This window comes from Drosophila innubila, assembly GCF_004354385.1.
Source record: "Drosophila innubila isolate TH190305 chromosome 3R unlocalized genomic scaffold, UK_Dinn_1.0 2_E_3R, whole genome shotgun sequence".
NCBI classification, from domain to species: Eukaryota; Metazoa; Arthropoda; class Insecta; order Diptera; family Drosophilidae; genus Drosophila; species Drosophila innubila.
In genome coordinates this window covers 30,046,116-30,063,915 of record NW_022995380.1, presented here as the reverse complement: position 1 = coordinate 30,063,915, position 17,800 = coordinate 30,046,116, and the positions used below count along the sequence as shown (strand labels likewise).

At 33.9% G+C, this 17,800-nt stretch overlaps 4 protein-coding genes across 5 annotated transcripts in view; 3 read left to right on the top strand and 1 right to left on the bottom strand.

The window, feature by feature from the left end:
* The first annotated feature begins 6,934 nt into the window (after nucleotides 1-6,934).
* Nucleotides 6,935-10,010, top strand: LOC117789736. Its single transcript, XM_034628851.1, has one exon. It carries the CDS (start codon nucleotides 7,103-7,105, stop codon nucleotides 8,807-8,809), a length of 1,707 nt encoding a protein of 568 aa, XP_034484742.1. The 5' UTR covers nucleotides 6,935-7,102; the 3' UTR covers nucleotides 8,810-10,010.
* Nucleotides 10,011-11,477: 1,467 nt separating this feature from the next.
* Nucleotides 11,478-14,982, top strand: LOC117789735. Its single transcript, XM_034628850.1, has 3 exons — nucleotides 11,478-13,133; nucleotides 13,942-14,157; nucleotides 14,220-14,982. Exons 1-3 carry the CDS (start codon nucleotides 11,571-11,573, stop codon nucleotides 14,451-14,453), a joined length of 2,013 nt encoding a protein of 670 aa, XP_034484741.1. The 5' UTR covers nucleotides 11,478-11,570; the 3' UTR covers nucleotides 14,454-14,982.
* Nucleotides 14,548-16,064, bottom strand: LOC117789739 (ADP-ribosylation factor-like protein 6-interacting protein 4). 2 transcript variants are annotated; one of them, XM_034628854.1, is made up of 2 exons: nucleotides 15,748-16,064; nucleotides 14,548-14,941 (listed from the first exon to the last, which is right to left on the bottom strand). In XM_034628854.1, exons 1-2 carry the CDS (start codon nucleotides 15,968-15,970, stop codon nucleotides 14,694-14,696), a joined length of 471 nt encoding a protein of 156 aa, XP_034484745.1. In that variant the 5' UTR covers nucleotides 15,971-16,064; the 3' UTR covers nucleotides 14,548-14,693. The 2 variants fall into 2 exon arrangements, with proteins under 2 accessions (XP_034484745.1, XP_034484746.1); XM_034628855.1 differs by having other exon boundaries at nucleotides 15,744-15,857.
* A 499-nt stretch (nucleotides 16,065-16,563) lies between these two features.
* Nucleotides 16,564-17,800, top strand: part of LOC117789738 (eukaryotic translation initiation factor 4E type 2) — a 57,804-nt gene continuing 56,567 nt past the window's right edge. Inside the window, exon 1 of the mRNA XM_034628853.1 lies at nucleotides 16,564-17,147. Coding sequence (XP_034484744.1) covers nucleotides 17,110-17,147 — 38 coding nt within the window. The 5' untranslated portion in view covers nucleotides 16,564-17,109. The remainder of the gene's footprint in view (nucleotides 17,148-17,800) is intronic.

Below are 17,800 nucleotides of genomic sequence, written 5' to 3'. Positions count from 1 at the left end.
TATATAGAGACAACAACAACAAAATTATTAGTTTTCCGTGACGGATGAATAATAACTTGAATCTCGAATATCCTTAAGCATGCAATCTCAGTGTCTTCAGTCTGCTTAGCTGTTTCCTTGTTCCCATGCGACTCTACTTTCTATTTTATTACACCCAATTTTATAGCTACAACTGAAGATTCAACTGTCTCTTTCTTATAGTCCGATTGGAGTCGACATAAAGACATAATCATAAAGCAGTCCGGAGCTAAAAATCTGACTTTGATAGATATGTTTTAGTAGCTAGTACAGTATCATATTCAATCTTTTTAAATAATTACAAATCTTTGTCCTGATCAACTGACTGACCGATCTTTGTAGAGCACAAACGGTAAGAGCTAGAACGCTCAAATTTTTACACAAAACAGCTAAGTAAAATTCATCATGAAATTAGATTGATATTTAGAATAAATGTGTGGAGAAATATTTAAAATATATTACGGAAGCATGGATAACTGCATTACTGTTATAAATTTTACTAGAAAAGTTCCGAATTATCAATAAACATTCTTATTGCAAAAGCCGTGCAAAATATATTTATAAAATGTTATTAACATATGCAACTATATTTTTTCTTAAAGTTTTCTAATGGCAATACATAAAAGATCATTCTGCATGGTAACTTGAACACACTACACATTCACAAATTTCATCCTTATAAAAATTCTTAAAAATCTCATTGGAATCAATGTCACAAATCCCTCATACTTGTAAGATAAAATCGAAAAAGGCTTCTAAATAAAACAGTATTCGTCTTAAATATTTTTCATTTATAAAACAACCTTTGGAGAAAAAGAAAAAAATGCTAAAATAAGGGGTCTTGCAATCAAAATTTGTTCTTTATTAATTAAACAAAAATTCTGAGTTTTGAGACAAAAATTGTTATTTCATGCCGTTCGTTTCTAAAATACGTGGGAACACAAACCTTTTTTTTAACAGTGTACATATAATCAAAAAAAAACTAAAAACATCTGTAAGCTTAAAAAATATCTATTAATTAATAATAGTTTTAAAAATTAATAAAATCTTTAAAATTCAATGGGTGTTTCTCTACAATAAAGAGGATTTATGCTTCTAGTTTGCATTAAAAAATGTATATTTAAGACATTTGCTTAGATAAAAAAAAATATTTTTTAAAAAATTATATTTCATAGTTTTATGACTTACTTCTCTGGATAAAATCCACTAATGGAAAGCACTAAGCTGTAAGATCACTCTAAATGCGTTTTAAGGGGGAACACAAAACTGGGAATGTTGTTAACGGATTGAGCTTCAATTGAATACTCATAAAGCTTTCGTGTGGTTCGCTTTGAAGACACCACTGTGATTCCAAGGTGGGGCGGTAACCGGTAACGTTTAACCGTTAACGGGGTAAAAGGTAACACAACCACGCCCGTTTGTTGGAGCTCTACGCCCACTTCCACTTCGAGAGTCGGCAATTGACACAAATTTGCAAGAATGCGGAAATACGCAACGAATACTCCTCACATCGAGGACGAAACTTAAGGATACTTAAACACAATTAAATGGAAATAAAACGAAGCTGCGTCCTCAACTGACGATGTCTGTGGAACAGCAACGACTGAGCCCCAAAACTGAATTTACATAGAAATAAAGGAAGACAGAGGAACCGCCATTAAGGAACCCGATTCAACCCGATCCAACCGACTGCAACGAATTGTGGCGCTTTGATTCCTTGGGGTTAGGGTAAAATAAACATTGAATTAACAAATTCCACGTTGCCCCTAACAACCGCAATTGATTGCGATTGCGACTCGACTCATCGAAAGGCGTACCTGTTCCTGTTCCTGTTCCCCAGGAAAAGACCAAGAAAAAATAAATGAAAACAAAACTAACTCACAATTATGTTTGGCGTGCCTGCGAGCAACAAATGCAAATTGCAACCCGGTCTATTCTACACTCAGAAAAACGATCCGTTTTTCAACAAAAAATATAACAAACTTCAGCTTGATTTAGCTCTCAAGAGCCATTCATAATAGAAAGTACATTTCTTGAATATGTGGTTTTTTTCTGAATTATAAAATATATATCTTTATTAATAAGAAATATTATTACTAAGTTTTACTAAAGTGGTTACTGAAAATAGAAAAACATTTTTAAAATCAAGAACACTTTTAAAAATTAAAAAAAAATAGTTTTTTATTATTTAGCTTGTATCTAATAATGAGTAAAAAACTTTTTATTTTATTTTAGAAGCAATTATTTTTTAAAAACAATTTTAAAGGTAATTTTTTAAAATATTAAAAAAAATATTTCATATAAATAGACATTTTTCTATCAAACTAATTTAAAAAACAAAACAAATTTCTAAAATGAAGAAAATATTTTTTTTTTGTGTAGTCACAAGAAAATATTAAAATAGATATTTCCTTTAAATAGACATTTTTCTATCAAACTAATTTTAAGACAAAGACAAATTTTTTAAATGAAGATAATATTTTTTTTGTGTAGTCACCTCCTAAAATTATCCTTACTATCTGTGTGTGTGTGTGTGTCTCTGTGTGTGTCTGTGTGTGTGTGTACTGGAGCATCTTACAGTTTTTTCGTGGTCTCAAATGCAAGTATTCATGCCTAACTGCGTTTAATAAGTCACAGGCAACGACAACAGCACGGCAATAAATTGTTGAGCTCCGTCAATAAGGTTTACCCCTTTTCTATTTATTTATTTCCTTTTTTTTTTGGTGATTCTTTGCTGTGCACACAATTTAACCACCGTAGCACTTTATGCTAATCACTCAAGGGTCGACTACATAAGCGATAAAAGATAGCTTGATAAATATACTATTTGACCTTATCACTTAGGTAAATGATAAATTTCAAATAAAGTTGAGTAAAAATAAAAAGTCTTGCTTTAAAGTAAAAAAAAAGTACTTGCAATAGGGAAAGGAAAGGATATTTTTCAAGCAAGCATTTATTTTTTGGAGTCAACAATTTTTACAGACATAATCAATTTAAAGACACATTGCTTGAAAATGTAGTAAATTTTTGAGAAATTAATTGGAATCTTAAGTCTAGTAATCGTAAACCAAAAATATTGCATCAGATATTTGTATAGATATTTTCGTCTTCTATGATAGTTAGGTATTTAAAAGATATACATAAATATGCAATATGTGTATTTATTTTCATTCAAAAATTGTTAATGGCATTTGAAAAAATGTTTAAGTTTAAAATGATTTTGCGACTAAGTAAATTTTGCAATGGCAGCGCTCAGAGCAGTTCAGTCCCGGGCTGGGAAGGTTATCACGACTCATAGGTGATGCTCCTTCCTGCTCTATCAGAATTGCATACACATGCAAACAACAGTTACACAACACGCTTAAAGGTGGGTGCGGTGTTTTCTGCCCAACAACCAAAAACAACAAACACAATAAATTATATTCAAAATACAATTAAAATAAAAATATTTATAGAGACAAATTTTTCGCGAATGATTCGAGTATTTAAACATTTGTTATCAACAAGCGATGGTATTTTTATTTTATTTAGAAATAAGTGTCTGAATTTAACCTATGGGAACCTTGCCCCGATATCAAGGTGCAAATATTTCGAATAGACTGTTATAAAACAGAATATTAAATAGTACTTGTAGAACTAAAAACAATCCAATAATTATGACAATAATGGGTATAGTAATTTAATGTTTAAAGTCCAATCATTGGCAAGGTTAAGGTATGTTTTTTTCACTTTCCGTTTTTCAACTAGTATAACTTTTTTCCTATATAAAAAGCATATGTATAGAACTGTATACTATGTGTAGGTGTGTGATTATTTTGTTGCTGTGTAGCATAAGTTATTATTATTGTTGTGGTTGTTGTTGTTGCTGCTGTGACTTGCTTAATGAGTGTTGGGTACAGAGTCAGTTTCTTATCAGTTCCAGCCAGAGTAACAGTGTCGGAAACATTTGTAAAGCCGCAAATGGATTGAATCCCTATTTCAATATTCATTTCATTTTTTAAACGACAGGGTCAAAGTACACACACAGACTGCATGACTGCAGATTAATCCAAGCAATGTAATAATATTATTAACCGGACTTAACACCATCCATCAATAACAACTAACACCTTTAGACCAATTGTTTAGATTTGGTTGTTAATTTCGGTTGTCAAGCGTCTCGAAAATTGGTAAGACGTGGAGAAAGTGCCGCTGGCAACAGAGACAAACCTTGGGAAGAGAATCACACTGAGAGAAATCAGGAATAACTGTTAGAATATACTTATACTTATACTTATACTTATACTTATACTTATACTTATACTTATACTTATACTTATACTTATACTTATACTTATACTTATACTTATACTTATACTTATACTTATACTTATACTTATACTTATACTTATACTTATACTTATACTTATACTTATACTTATACTTATACTTCTATACTTATACTATACTTATACTTTATACTTATATTCTTATACTTATACTTATACTTATACTTATTATATTATACTCTTATACCTCATACTTATACTTATACAATTTATACTTATACTTCTTATACTTACATCTATACTTATACCTTATAATTTCTATACTTATACTTCCTATCTTATACTTATACTTTATACTTATACTTATACTTCCTTATACTCTCATACTTATAATTTATACTTATACCTTATACTATACTTATATTCTTATACTTATACCTTATACTTATACTCCTACAATTTTATACTTATAACTTATACTCATAATTCTTTATAATTTTATACTTATATCTCTATACTACTTATACTTCCCATAATTATAATATACTTATACTTATAATTTTATATCTTTATAATTTATATACTTATACTTATAATTTATAATTTCATACCTTATACTTATACCTCTTAGTACTTATACTTATAATTTCTTTATATTCTTATACTTCATACTTCATACACTTATACTTATACTTTTATATCTCTTATATTCTATACTTATACTTATAATTATATCATACTTATACCTTATACTTATACTTATACTTATACTTATACTTATACTTATACTATACTTATAATTTATACTTATATTTATACTTATACTTATACTTTATAATTATACTTATATCTATACTTTATAATTTATAATTTTATAATTCTTATAATACTTATACTTATAATTTATACTTATACTTACAGTTAATTTATACTTCATACCATAATTTATACCTTATACTTATATTCTTATAATTTTATACTTCACTTCATAATTTATACTCCTTATACTTATACTCTTTATATTTATACTTATACTTATACTTATAATTTATACCTCTTATACTTATTCTATACTCTTATACTTCATACTCTATACTTATAATTTCATACTTATAATTTATACTTCATACTTCCTTATAATTTTATACTTATAATTTATACTTTATACTTATACTTATAATTCTTATACTTATACTTATAATTTATACTTATACTTTTATAATTTCTTATATTCTTATACTTGGCCTTATACTTATACTTATACTTTCATACTTATAATTTATAATTTCTTTATACTTATACTTATAATTTATAATTTATACTCTTATACTCTATACTTATACTTTTATATTATAATTTATATTCTTATACTTATACTTATACTTATACTTATACTTATAATATATTTTATACTTATACTTTTATACTTATACTTATACTTATAATTTATACTTATACTCTATACTTATACCATACCTCATACTTATATCTATACTTATACTTATACTTATACTCTTATACTTATACCCTCATAATTTATACTATAGCCTTATTCTTATACTTATACTCAATTTCATACTTATACTTATACTTATACCTTATACTCTAATTTCATACTCTTATACTTCATACTATACTTATACTTATACTTATACTTTATACCTCTATACCTCTATACCCTTATAATTTATACCTTATACTTATACTTGATACTTATACTATCCTTCATAATTTATACTATATTCTTATATGTATACCTTCTTATACTTATACTTTATACTTCATACTATATTCTTTATACTTTATACTTATACTTTTATACTTATACTTCTATAATTACATTCTTATAATTTTATACTTATACTTATACTTATAATTTATACTCTTTATACTTTGTACTTATACTTTATACTCATAATTTAATTTATACTATACTCTATATTTATAATTTATACTTATAATTTTTATACTATACTTACTTATAATTCTTATAATTTATACTCATACTTACTCCTCATAATTTATACTTTATTAATTTATACTTTATAATTTATACTTCATATACTTATACTCTTATACTTATACTTATATATAATTTATAATTTACTTATACTCTTATAATTTTACTTAATTTATACTCATAATTTATACTTATACTTTATAATTTATGTACTTATACTTATACTTATATTCTTATACTTATACTTATAATTTATACCTCTTATGTTTCATACTTACTTATACTTATACTCATACTTATACTCCTTATACTCTTATACTTATACTTATACTTATACTCATACTTATACTCTATAATTTTATACATCTCTTATACCATTTTATACTTATTCTTATACTTATACTTATAATTTTCTATAATTTATAATTCTTACTCATATTCTTATACTTATACTCCATAATTTATACTTTCATACTATAATTCTATACTTATAATTTATACCTCATACTTATAATTTATATTTATACCTCTTATACTTATACTTATACTTATACTTATACTTATACTTATACATTTCTTTCAGTGTAACTGCTCGTATATTGCAAAATCTGACAGTCTAAGAGTAATCCATAGTATTCATAGGTACAGCTCGTATCTGTATTTACTGAATACTATGTATGTCTGTGATGTGATGATTGCATTCAATTTTAAGCATAGGCTTTAAGTAGAACTTCTGACTAAATGTCGCTTTAGTCAGATTTTGAATTTCGCCCGAGCCAGAACGTAGATTAGAGATAACGTCGAAAGCGAAATCGAAATCGTGAAAAATATAGACGCGAATTGTCGAGTGTTGAGGATGTCGCAGACTCTGGATGATCTCCTGCAGCGGCAGGAGCAAGCCCGTCAGTTGCGTCTGGCCACACGGCCCAAACTGATCCGACGGATCAATTCCCTGGATCGCATACCGGAACATCCCAGCCAGGATGAATCGGAGACTGAGGATAAGACACCACATAGGCATTTTATCAAATTAAGAAGACAACGCACTGCAGATGGCAGCTTATTGCGTTCCCATGTCCCGGCACAGCAGCAATCCTCAAGGAGCACAAATTTGCTGCTCTTTGGACCGCAACTTTTGATGCGTCTACTCCTCACTCTTATACGCTATATACTCTATATACCGCTGTCGATAGCAGCGCCCAGTTTTTGGCTGTCCGCTTTGCTGTGGATCTTTTGGAAGCTGCTGAGGATACCAATTGCTTTGGTCAAGTGGCTGCTCAGCGGCGGCGGAGCCAAGGAGGAGGAGCAACTGGGTGTGGGTGCATCACAGCGACAGCGCACTGTACTGCTCAGTGGCGGGAGCACCATACAGACACTGCACATGGCACGTAACTTTTATGGATCCGGCGCACGTGTTGTGGTCTTTGAATTCGAGGGTCTCTTCGGCCTGGCACGATTCTCCTCGAGCGTGGACAAGTTCTATGTGGTGCCCAAGCCGAGTAGCTCCAATGCGGATCAATATATTGCCGCCCTGTGTCACATTGTGCGCAAGGAGCGTCCCACTGTCTATGTGCCCGTGTGCGCCACATCTCCGGCGTACTATGATTCCCTGGCCAAGCCACATCTGGAGCTGCTGGGCTGTGCGAGCTTTGTGCCCGGAGTGCAGGAGACCCAACAGCTGGACGACTGTCTGCAGCTGTTCCAGCGCTGTGAGGCACAGGGCATAACGCTGCCACCGCATACCATGATCACGGCACAGGAGCAACTGCAGCAACTCTATGAGCAGGGATTCGCCGGTGGCTATCGCCACATCTTTATGGCCGGTGGCATGCAGGGCGTCATGGAGCGGCATAAGTATATACTACCCAATCGGCGTGTGGAGTTGCCCAAGTTCCAACAGCATGAGATCAGCGAGCGACAACCCTGGCTGGTGGTACGTGATCAGCCGGGTTACCATCACTATGTCACCTGTACCACTGTCAAGGACTCACGGGTGGTGGCCAATGTCAGCTGTCGGGTGGAGCATCACACCAAGAATCTTATTCCGCTGAGTCGTCGCGATGACGAGGCACAAATCGAACTCTGGCTGAGGACATTCTTTGCCAAGGTGCGTTTCCAGCGTGCCATCAACGGGCATATTAGTTTCCGCCTGGTCAAATCTCCCGCACATGCGGGACAATTTATTCCGTTGGGTGTCCGACTGGGCGTGGCACTGCCCTACATCTGCCACAACCGATCGCATGCTCAGCTGCTGTGCCGTGCCATCAAATGCATGTGCATACATCGCAGACAGGAGCAGACAGAGCAGGAGGAGCCCAGTTGGAGCTGGAGCTGGTCAACGCTGGAGCGGAGCACTTCGACAGCGGCACTGGATAAACGTGAGGCGCTATTCGCATATTGGGATCCGTTGCCCTATTGCGCCTACTATCACTTTCAGCTGCCATTGGAGTCCGTCAAGCTGTTTTTGCAGCGACGCAATCGACATCCGCATCCAAATACAAATCCGCATCGCAGTGAGACCAAAAGTTTATCGGCAATGCGCATCACGGCGTCGGTTCATTGAACGCACTGCAGCAATTGTACCGACGGTACCGCACGCACACTTGTTGGCAAGCGACACGCGGCAAGGGGACACAGCAAGACAGCGAGAGAGCGAGAGAGATTAAACAGACTGAGCAATTATAATATGTGTACGCTGGGTACATGCATACTAATGTACACTCACATGTATACACTTGGTACACTCGTACATATGAACATAAAAGATGTACACACTTGGTACACCCGTAAATATGTACATCATAAATGTACACACTCCTAGATGTACAAACAAAGCTGTTAACTTTTGTTATTTACATATAAGATGTACAAGCGCGTCCCACACAGATGATGTAGAAACTCGGTACACTTACACAAGATGTACCCAATCCTATCATATACAAGATGTACACACTCGCTACACGGCGTTGGCATACAACACATGTACGCACTCGTACCACAGATAAGATGTGCACACTCGGTACACACATCAAAAGTGTACACATCGTAGCACACATGGTGTAATAATTAAGGTGCAATCATGAGCACTGTGTCAATAGACACTCTTGCCTATTTAGCTATTTTTAGCAATTCTTAAGGGGTTTTAAAGTTTCTTAAAATAAAGAAAAACACTAAAATCATACATTTTTCTTTTTATGCATAGCATTTCCTCTTTTTGAAACATTAATTTAGTTATCTCGAGTTAACTAAAATCAAACATCACCAAAGTAAAAACGTCTTTATATGAATTTTTCAAAACTAAATTTTCAAAGTTAAATTTAAAACTTTTCAGTTGTGAACTATATTCAAGTAACAATGCAACAACAACAAAGTCTTACAGTGTAATGTCTGATCTTATCTTATCTTATAGTAGTTTCACCTTGGATTGGTCTATGATATCGATTCCAATTGCACCTTTCTAAATACGCCATGGTATCGAACAGAAAATGTACATATGGACACACTTGTACATGCATACATATGTACACACTTGTGCATTATTTTATATTTTGTTTACTTAAAGATCGCACACACACACACACACACTCATCAAATGGGGTTCAACATCTATTTAGTAAGATTAGACTACGCATAAAACACATAATTTATAAATTATACATACATATGTATATATTATACTGTACTACATATATACATATATATATACTGTAAACATTGATCGTATGTACGTCAGTTTATTGACTTTGCATAATAAAGCTTATACATATATTAATCTTTTGCGTTGTAAATGCGATTTGAAATTACCCATTTTAGATTTAGTTACAATTGCACTTTCTTTTTTCTATTTTTAATTCACTGCACTATTAATAGTTTTTTGCACATTTTGTTCAATTGGAAAACGAAAACACACTAAATTGACCATCATTGTGTCCTTTTCTGCTTGGTGGTTGTTTTTGGCCACATTTCAGTTTCAATTTCGTTTTCGTTTATGGCCCGGTTGCTTAGTAACCAAACGGCTTTAGGTCAGTTTAATTGCGGTTAGTGCAGGCGTCAATGGTAACTGAGTCATTTGCATTATCCTTATCAGACTAACCCTCGCATATACAGTTAGTCAAGAGAATTTCTTTACCACTATACAAAAATTCACATATTTGGTTTTTTGTTTTTCAAAATGGTCAAGTGAAAATTTTTTTTTTTTCAATTAATATTTGCTAACGAATATATGTATATTTTAGATATTGTCAAAGAACTTTCGTGACCAACTGTTCCTTACACACATAATCGCTGATTTAACAAAGAACACGTTGCCCACATATATACAAATTTTATTCATATATTTAAGTTGCAATGATATAAGATTAAAATATGTATTATAATTACGAATATAAAAAAAAAAAAACAAAGAAAGGCTGTTTTAAAATTAAGAGAATCACAAAGAAATTCTTTGACATATTTTTTTTATTTTTAAAAATACACAGTTGAAAGCATTCATCACCATCATTACTTATTTTTAACTTTTTCTAGAAACCATAATCATCGATAAACCAAGAATATGTATACATATTTTATATGCATTGTTTTTATTTCATCAATACAATTACTTGACATACTGTATTCAGATGTGTCGCATCACATACTCAACAATATAAAAGTGCAAGCATCTCATTTGTTTCTTTCTATATTGAAATTCGAATTGATTTATGAATTGTAAAATCAAAACTACTGTCACTCAGTTGATGCATAATTTACTAATTTGAATTTAACGTCGCTTAACATTACACAACGGTTATCGTTTACGGTAACGGTTATATTGGTGCAAACGACCCTGTCTTGCAGACGTTAACATGTAAATGTCAAATGTTAAACGTTCACAGCTGACTGTAAGGACCACAGTTGCCAAATTAGCTATTTTATAGCTTGCTCTGGCTACTTTCAAAGTTTGATTGTTAGAAAAATTTGAAATTTAACATTAACCGAAAGTGTGGCTAATGTAAATATATATTCAGCACTAAACAAAACATGTCAAAGTGTACGTAAAATCAAATTAAGTTGCATTCCGACCAGAAATAGATATTTTAACTCTAAAAGTGAGCAGCACTGCTACTACATTTGTAAATCAGCTGTGCCGCTGGCTAGTATTTAAGCTCTTTTGCATCGCAATTTCAGCTACTTTTCGGCTGTATTAGCTATTTTGCTACTAAATAGTTGGCAACACTGTTAAGAACATTCAGCACACGCGTACGCACAAAACGAAAACACGAATTTAGTTAGTCAAGTAAGTTTTTGATAAGTTGATAATAAGTTTGATAAAGGAAAAGCAAAGCATGAAAAACTGGCAAAATGATGCTGCACTGCCGCCGCAACGTGTTAAGCAGTCGGCATCAGCTACAACCGCCATAAGCATTGAGAGTGACGGGGACGACAATGAGTCAACGACAGCTGAGCACGATTTATTGCTGCCAGCGCCAGCGCCGACGCAGCCTCTGCTGCTGCAGACGACGACGCCGCAGCCGTCGCTGCCTGCGCCGCCCTTCTCGCCATTGACCTCGGTACAACAACAACAACACGAGCTATATCAACAGATGATAAGCGGTTCAAGTGGCGGTGGCAGCGGCAGCGGCAGCACCACCATTAACATGGAGCACCTGCCAGCGGCGACATCGGCGGCAACACGTCCAGCTCCAGCTGGCAATAGATTGCTAGCTTCCTTTCTGGCCAGACAACGCTCCTTTACGCCGGTGAGCAGCACACCTGTGCGGAGTACACCTGTTCTTATGAGTCGACGACTGCAGCAGTCCAGGAGTGTGGGTGGCGGGGAGGAGCAGCCAACAGTGGGAGGAGCAGCGGGAGCAGGAGCGGGAGGAGCAGCAGGAACAGTGCCCGCTGCAGTGCGTCAACTGGGCTTTTGGCGTGTGAATCTGAATGAAATGTTTTCGCTATCAACGGCGCCATCGACAGAAGCGTTGCGTTCCTTTATAGCACATTCCAATTTTCGTTATCAGGGAGCGGGCACGGGAGCAGGAGCGGGAACAGCGGCGGGAGCAGCAGCAGGAGCGGGAGCAGTAACAGCAGCTGCAACTGATTTAAATGATGCAGAAGCCAGCACAAGTGCCTCCTCCACCATTTCCATGGGCAGAAGCATCTCATTACGGGAGGATGAACTGCAGCCAGCCAGACATGGCCTTAATACCAGACACACAGCCAGTGTGCTCGGTCTGTCCACAAATCCGACAGCTGACAATGTTCCCAGTCCGGATGCAACTCCTTCACCCGCTGCCTCAACTGGCAATGGAACTGGAAATGTCGCTGATCCCGCTGAGCAACAAAATAATGCCGATGATGATCATATCATCACAGACATGGTTGTCCAGATCCTGAGTCACTTTGTGCGCTATTTGCCCATTATCTGTATACTCCTGATCAAGTTCGTCCATGATCATTGGCTGGGCATACTCGATCTGCTGCTGCTCCAGACCATCATGTACAATTTGAATCGTTCGCTGCGCTTCCAGGTCGCTCACTTGGCCCAAAAGAACTATGCAATCTTGTTGAGAGATGCCAGCCTGGTGGTTATTGTGGTCACACTGCGTCTCTTTCTGGCTAGTACACCGCCAGATCCATTGGGTTTGTTGGTGCCACCGTCAACAGACTACAAAATGGCCTCCGTCAGCCACACGGGATTTGAGGAGATTGTGGTGCCCAGCACTTTGCACTCCAGTGGTGTGGAGGCCTTAAAGGAGGCCGATCTCGTTGTGCCCAGAGTCGTTCCACTGGGATTGCTGCTCTACCATATTGCAGTCAGCGATCTCCTGCTGAAACTCCTCACGATCCTCGTCAAGATCGGAATTACGATGCTGCCCATGCATGTGATACGACTGAAAGTTCGAGTAAGTTCTACAAATTTCAACTGATTTCGAATACTTTTGTAAGAATTCCAAAAAAACTAAAGATTACATTTATAAAAATTTTTATTTTCGAATTCTTTTGTAAGAAATTCAAAAAAAACTAAAGATAACATTTATAAAAATCAAATTGTAGATATTGAAAATTTTATACTTTAAATCAGGACGATAATATTTAGTTCATTAGAAGGAGAATTAAATTTAAGGATTTTAAACAAAAATTCAAGGAAATTTTTAAGAAAAAATAAACAATCTAAGTACAAAAATTGCTAAAAATCTAGATTAATTATATTCTTAAAAAGTAGCTTTAAATAGCTGAAATATTAATTTATTTATATCTAGCAAATACTAATTAGAAAAACTTTGCGTTAGTTTTAATTTTGAAGATCTAGAATTATCAGAATCAGAATTTCAGTTTTTAATTTTTTGTAAGAAGAAAATTTTTAATTTTTTGTAGAAATCAAAATGAGCAAAATACTATAAGTCAAAAAAGAGTACGATTTAAATTGAAGAAATCTAAAAAAGGCATATTAAAAATGATAACAAATTCGATATATTCGTTTTCTATTTTAATTTTCTAATTAATTGTTTTCTAATAAAATATTTTTGATTTTGACTTTTTTCAATTTAGGAGGGCCTTACATTTTGTTTTCCTAAATTTTGATTAAATTTGTCCCAATACTGTTTTCATTATTTTATTTGTTTCAAATTTTTATTTGTAATATTTCGTAAAACTCGTAATTTTAAATGAATACTAATATTTATAAATTGTAATTTGTGATATATTTTGTAGGCACGTCTTTATGTTCTGGTGGAGTACATCTCCCAGTTCTATCGTGCTCTAACTCCCATCACGCAGTGGTTTCTCTTTTTCTTTGAATCGTATTCGGCACTGGAGGTCATCTCTGGTGGACTGCTCTCCTCATTCTACATTGGTGCCAAGATCTTTGAGCTGCTGGAACGTGGCAAATCTTTGAAGAAAGCTATAACCACATTTCGACGCAATATTGTAAGAATCAGAATATTAAACTTGATAATATAAAGTGTTATTAATTTTGAACATATTTATAGGACTCGGAGCGTCCGCCTACAAAGGAGGAACTGGAGGCAGCCGGCTCCGTCTGTCCCATTTGCCATGATGCGTACTGTTCTCCGATTATACTGGAATGTGGGCATATATTCTGTGATGAGTGCGTCCAGACGTGGTTCAAGCGGGAGCAGACGTGTCCCATGTGCCGTGCCAAGGTCAGTGATGATCCCGCCTGGCAGGATGGCAGCACAACATATTTCCATCAGCTCTATTAGAGCGTCTTCTATACTTCTATTCCTCTATCAGAAACTATCTTTGTATCTTTGTATCTCTTGCAAGTTTTGTATCCATATTCATACTATGTGTAAATAGCTTAAGTTTTGGCATAACATTTCCAAAAAAATGCTAAACAACAATTTGTTTATTTAGATGTAACAGTTATTAATTATACCTATTATTATTATTATTGTAATTGTAATATTATTATTATTGAAATTTGTGAACAAGTCAAGTCTTTAATTTGGCTTCTGACGCTTGGCCAAGATTTGTGATTGGGATTCATAATATTCCCCGTCGCCGCTCGTTGCCGCCTTGTTGATGCTGCGATGTCGATCCTTGGTCACAATCTCCTCCAAAATCTCGCTGTCTCCCTTGATGAGACGTGTGCGTCCAGTTACGGGATCTATTTCACGGCGTATTTGGCTCTGACGACGCTGATATTCCTCCGGCGTTTCTGGAGCATGCGATTTGCTGTTCATCAACGCTTAAATATATATAGAAAATATATGTAATTGTGCTGATTGACCGGATTTTTATTTGATCAGTGCTGCCAACATATTTCAAAAACAAAAAAATAGCTTTTTAAAATGGTAAGTAGCTTAAAAAGGATTCACTCTACAAAAGTCAAAAAAATATTACTTTTGAAAATAAGAAAATGAAAATTGGTAAAACAAAACTAGAGGCTTTTAATTTGGAAACCAAAATTAGAAATTGTGATTTTAGGAATATAAAAATTAGGATACAAAATGTATTGAAAAATATTAGGAAAGACCAAAATTGCCATTAGGATATAAACTTTGGGGATACAAAATTGGAAAGACATAATTAGCAAAAGTCAAAATCAAAAATATTTTATTAAATAATCGCGCGATTTTCAATCAAATATTTTTCAGTTTGTCTTTGAACTTTTATCTAATTTAGAAATCCAAAGGGTCAACATATAAATATTGTGTGCCACCCTGTGTAAAAATTTAATAAAAACTATTGTGTTTTCCTAAGTTTTTCTTACTTTCTAATTAAATGACTCCTATTTTTGACTTTTCTTTGAAGTTTTTTTTTCCTAATTTTTGTATTTTGAATATTTTTCTTAGTTCAATTTTGCCTAATTTATGAATTCTTTTTTTTCTTCCTACTGTAGGTTTTCTAAAATAAAGTTTTTTTGGTTGGTTTTGTAACTCCTTGAAAAAATAGCTAAATTTTTAATGAGGTCCGAAAAAAACTAATTTGATGGTTGTTGTTCCTAAATTGGCGGGGAAAAAAGCTGTTGTGGCAACACTGATTCTTACCGACCTATTGGTATGGCGAAATCCTCCTCGCTACCAGTGTCCACATGAGCAGCTCCTCTTTCTCCTCCTTCACATTCTGCTCCTCGTCCATTTGGCGTCTCAATCTTTGGCGTCTCCTCTTTGGTTAGCTTGTTTTTGCTATGCTTCTTTGATTTCTTGTGCTTCTCTTTGTGCTCCTTGCGCTTGCTCTTGTGCTTTTTCTTCGCTTTTTTTTCGCTTTTACCCATTTTTGTGCTTAGCTAAATATTTTGTTATTGATTGAAATTGCAAGAAATTAGAGTTGTTCGTACTAAGTATGTTTTCTTTAAATGAACGGGTCATTGAAATGAACGAGTGAACTTGTTCAGTCTTTCATGAACTATTAAGCTCAATTTATTTATTTTGATGTTTAATTGTTCAATTGTTTAATGTAAGGTGTAAAAATAAATAAATACTTCTTTTGCAAAACGCTTTTCTACCCACAACGTCGCCACCTGACTAAAATTTTGCAACCCAACCGAAAGGCTGCCACCCTGTTAAATTCACCGACCATTTTGGGTCAAATGTCAAAATTGGTAACTCAAAATGTTCCAACCTTCATTAAAATACTTACCTTAATTTTATGTAATTTCTAGTTTAAAATTTTCTTAAAATTATTAATTCATTACAAAGTTATGGCATTTTGATGTTTGCATTACCTAAAATTAAATTTATCACTACTGGCGCCAGCTCGAGCTCTGAAAATAGCCAGAGCTAGCTATAAAATAGCTAAGCTGGCAACAGTGTTTGATGGCAATAGTGAATGCCATTCACAACGAACGTATGGTGTTGTAAAACGTTAATATTTACGACACATTTTACAGCACTCAATTATTTACGTAGCACGCCGATAAAAACCATTAAAATCAAAAAGAGCCAAACATCTTTACGCACTGTTTACCAACTGGACGCCATCAATTACAATAAACGCCACGCGACTGAGAACGCGATCCAGACGCTCAAAACGGCGGCCAATTAAGCCAAACGCGGCAAATATCGTGGTGTGGAAAGCACACACACCAACAAACACACACACATCTATAAACAGTGAGCGACACACATACACGCACACCCACAAATAAACACAACGACCACGCAAGGAGCTCAATTCAAAAAGTACTACAACAAAAATAACAGCAACAAGAACAATAAATAAAAAATACAATTTGGCAACAGCAGCAGAAAAAAAGTGTGCAACGTGCACGCCAACAACAACAACACAAACTAAGCTAAAAGGCCAAAAGCAGCAACAGCGGCAACAACAACAAGAGCCGCTACAGCAACAATAACAACAACATCTTTAATAATAACAATAACAATTGTGCAGCAAACGGTGGCAGGTTGCAGTATGAGCATGGAAAAAGTAGCAAGCAAACAATTTGAATCGTAAGTCAGAAAAAAACCGAAAAACATCTCAAAAAATTTTTTCGAAAATTGGGGCAACATCTCTTCAATAACGTTTGTTAGGTTATGTTGTTCAAAAAAAAGTTCCAAAAATTATAGAACTTCTCTCGCTCTCTCTCTCCAATTCGCCGCCTACATTCAAGCACAAAAGTATTGGCAATTTGAGGTTCCCTCGGTATTTTTTTTACAAGATTTTTTAAAAATTATACCTTATAAAAAAAGAAACAAAAGTCACATGCAAAATTCATCAGGAAATAATACTATTCGCTAGGATTACAAAATTAGGAAACCAAAATTCTTAAATATTTAGTCAAGAAAAAATATCTATAAAAAGTGTAATACTGAGATATAAAGAAAATTAAGGAAATGTGAAATCAATTAATGTTTATTTTTTATCATTATGCATTGCGAATGAACAAAAATACAATTATAAATATTTAAATTGGACTTATAGTCATGCACAAAAATATTGGCACTTTGATGTTTTCTCGACTTGTAGTCAATTTTTATATAGTTTTCCATATATTTTCTTAATACCAATTTTACTGTCAACAGTATTTTACAAAAATTAATTTTTTATACCGGTTTATTTCATTAAAAATTATTGCGAAGCGAATTCATTTTATTTTAAAGGT

What these genes read in the sequence shown, in the direction of transcription:
- LOC117789736 (XM_034628851.1), top strand. Translation starts at nt 7,103, where the DNA reads ATGTCGCAGACTCTGGATGATCTCCTGCAGCGGCAGGAGCAAGCCCGT.
- LOC117789735 (XM_034628850.1), top strand. Translation starts at nt 11,571, where the DNA reads ATGAAAAACTGGCAAAATGATGCTGCACTGCCGCCGCAACGTGTTAAG. An exon ending in TGATACGACTGAAAGTTCGA is followed by an intron (nt 13,134 to 13,941) that starts GTAAGTTCTACA and finishes TATATTTTGTAG; the next exon opens with GCACGTCTTTATGTTCTGGT. An exon ending in CCACATTTCGACGCAATATT is followed by an intron (nt 14,158 to 14,219) that starts GTAAGAATCAGA and finishes ACATATTTATAG; the next exon opens with GACTCGGAGCGTCCGCCTAC.
- LOC117789739 (XM_034628854.1), bottom strand. Translation starts at nt 15,970, where the DNA reads ATGGGTAAAAGCGAAAAAAAAGCGAAGAAAAAGCACAAGAGCAAGCGC. An exon ending in GGATTTCGCCATACCAATAG is followed by an intron (nt 14,942 to 15,747) that starts GTCGGTAAGAAT and finishes TATATATTTAAG; the next exon opens with CGTTGATGAACAGCAAATCG.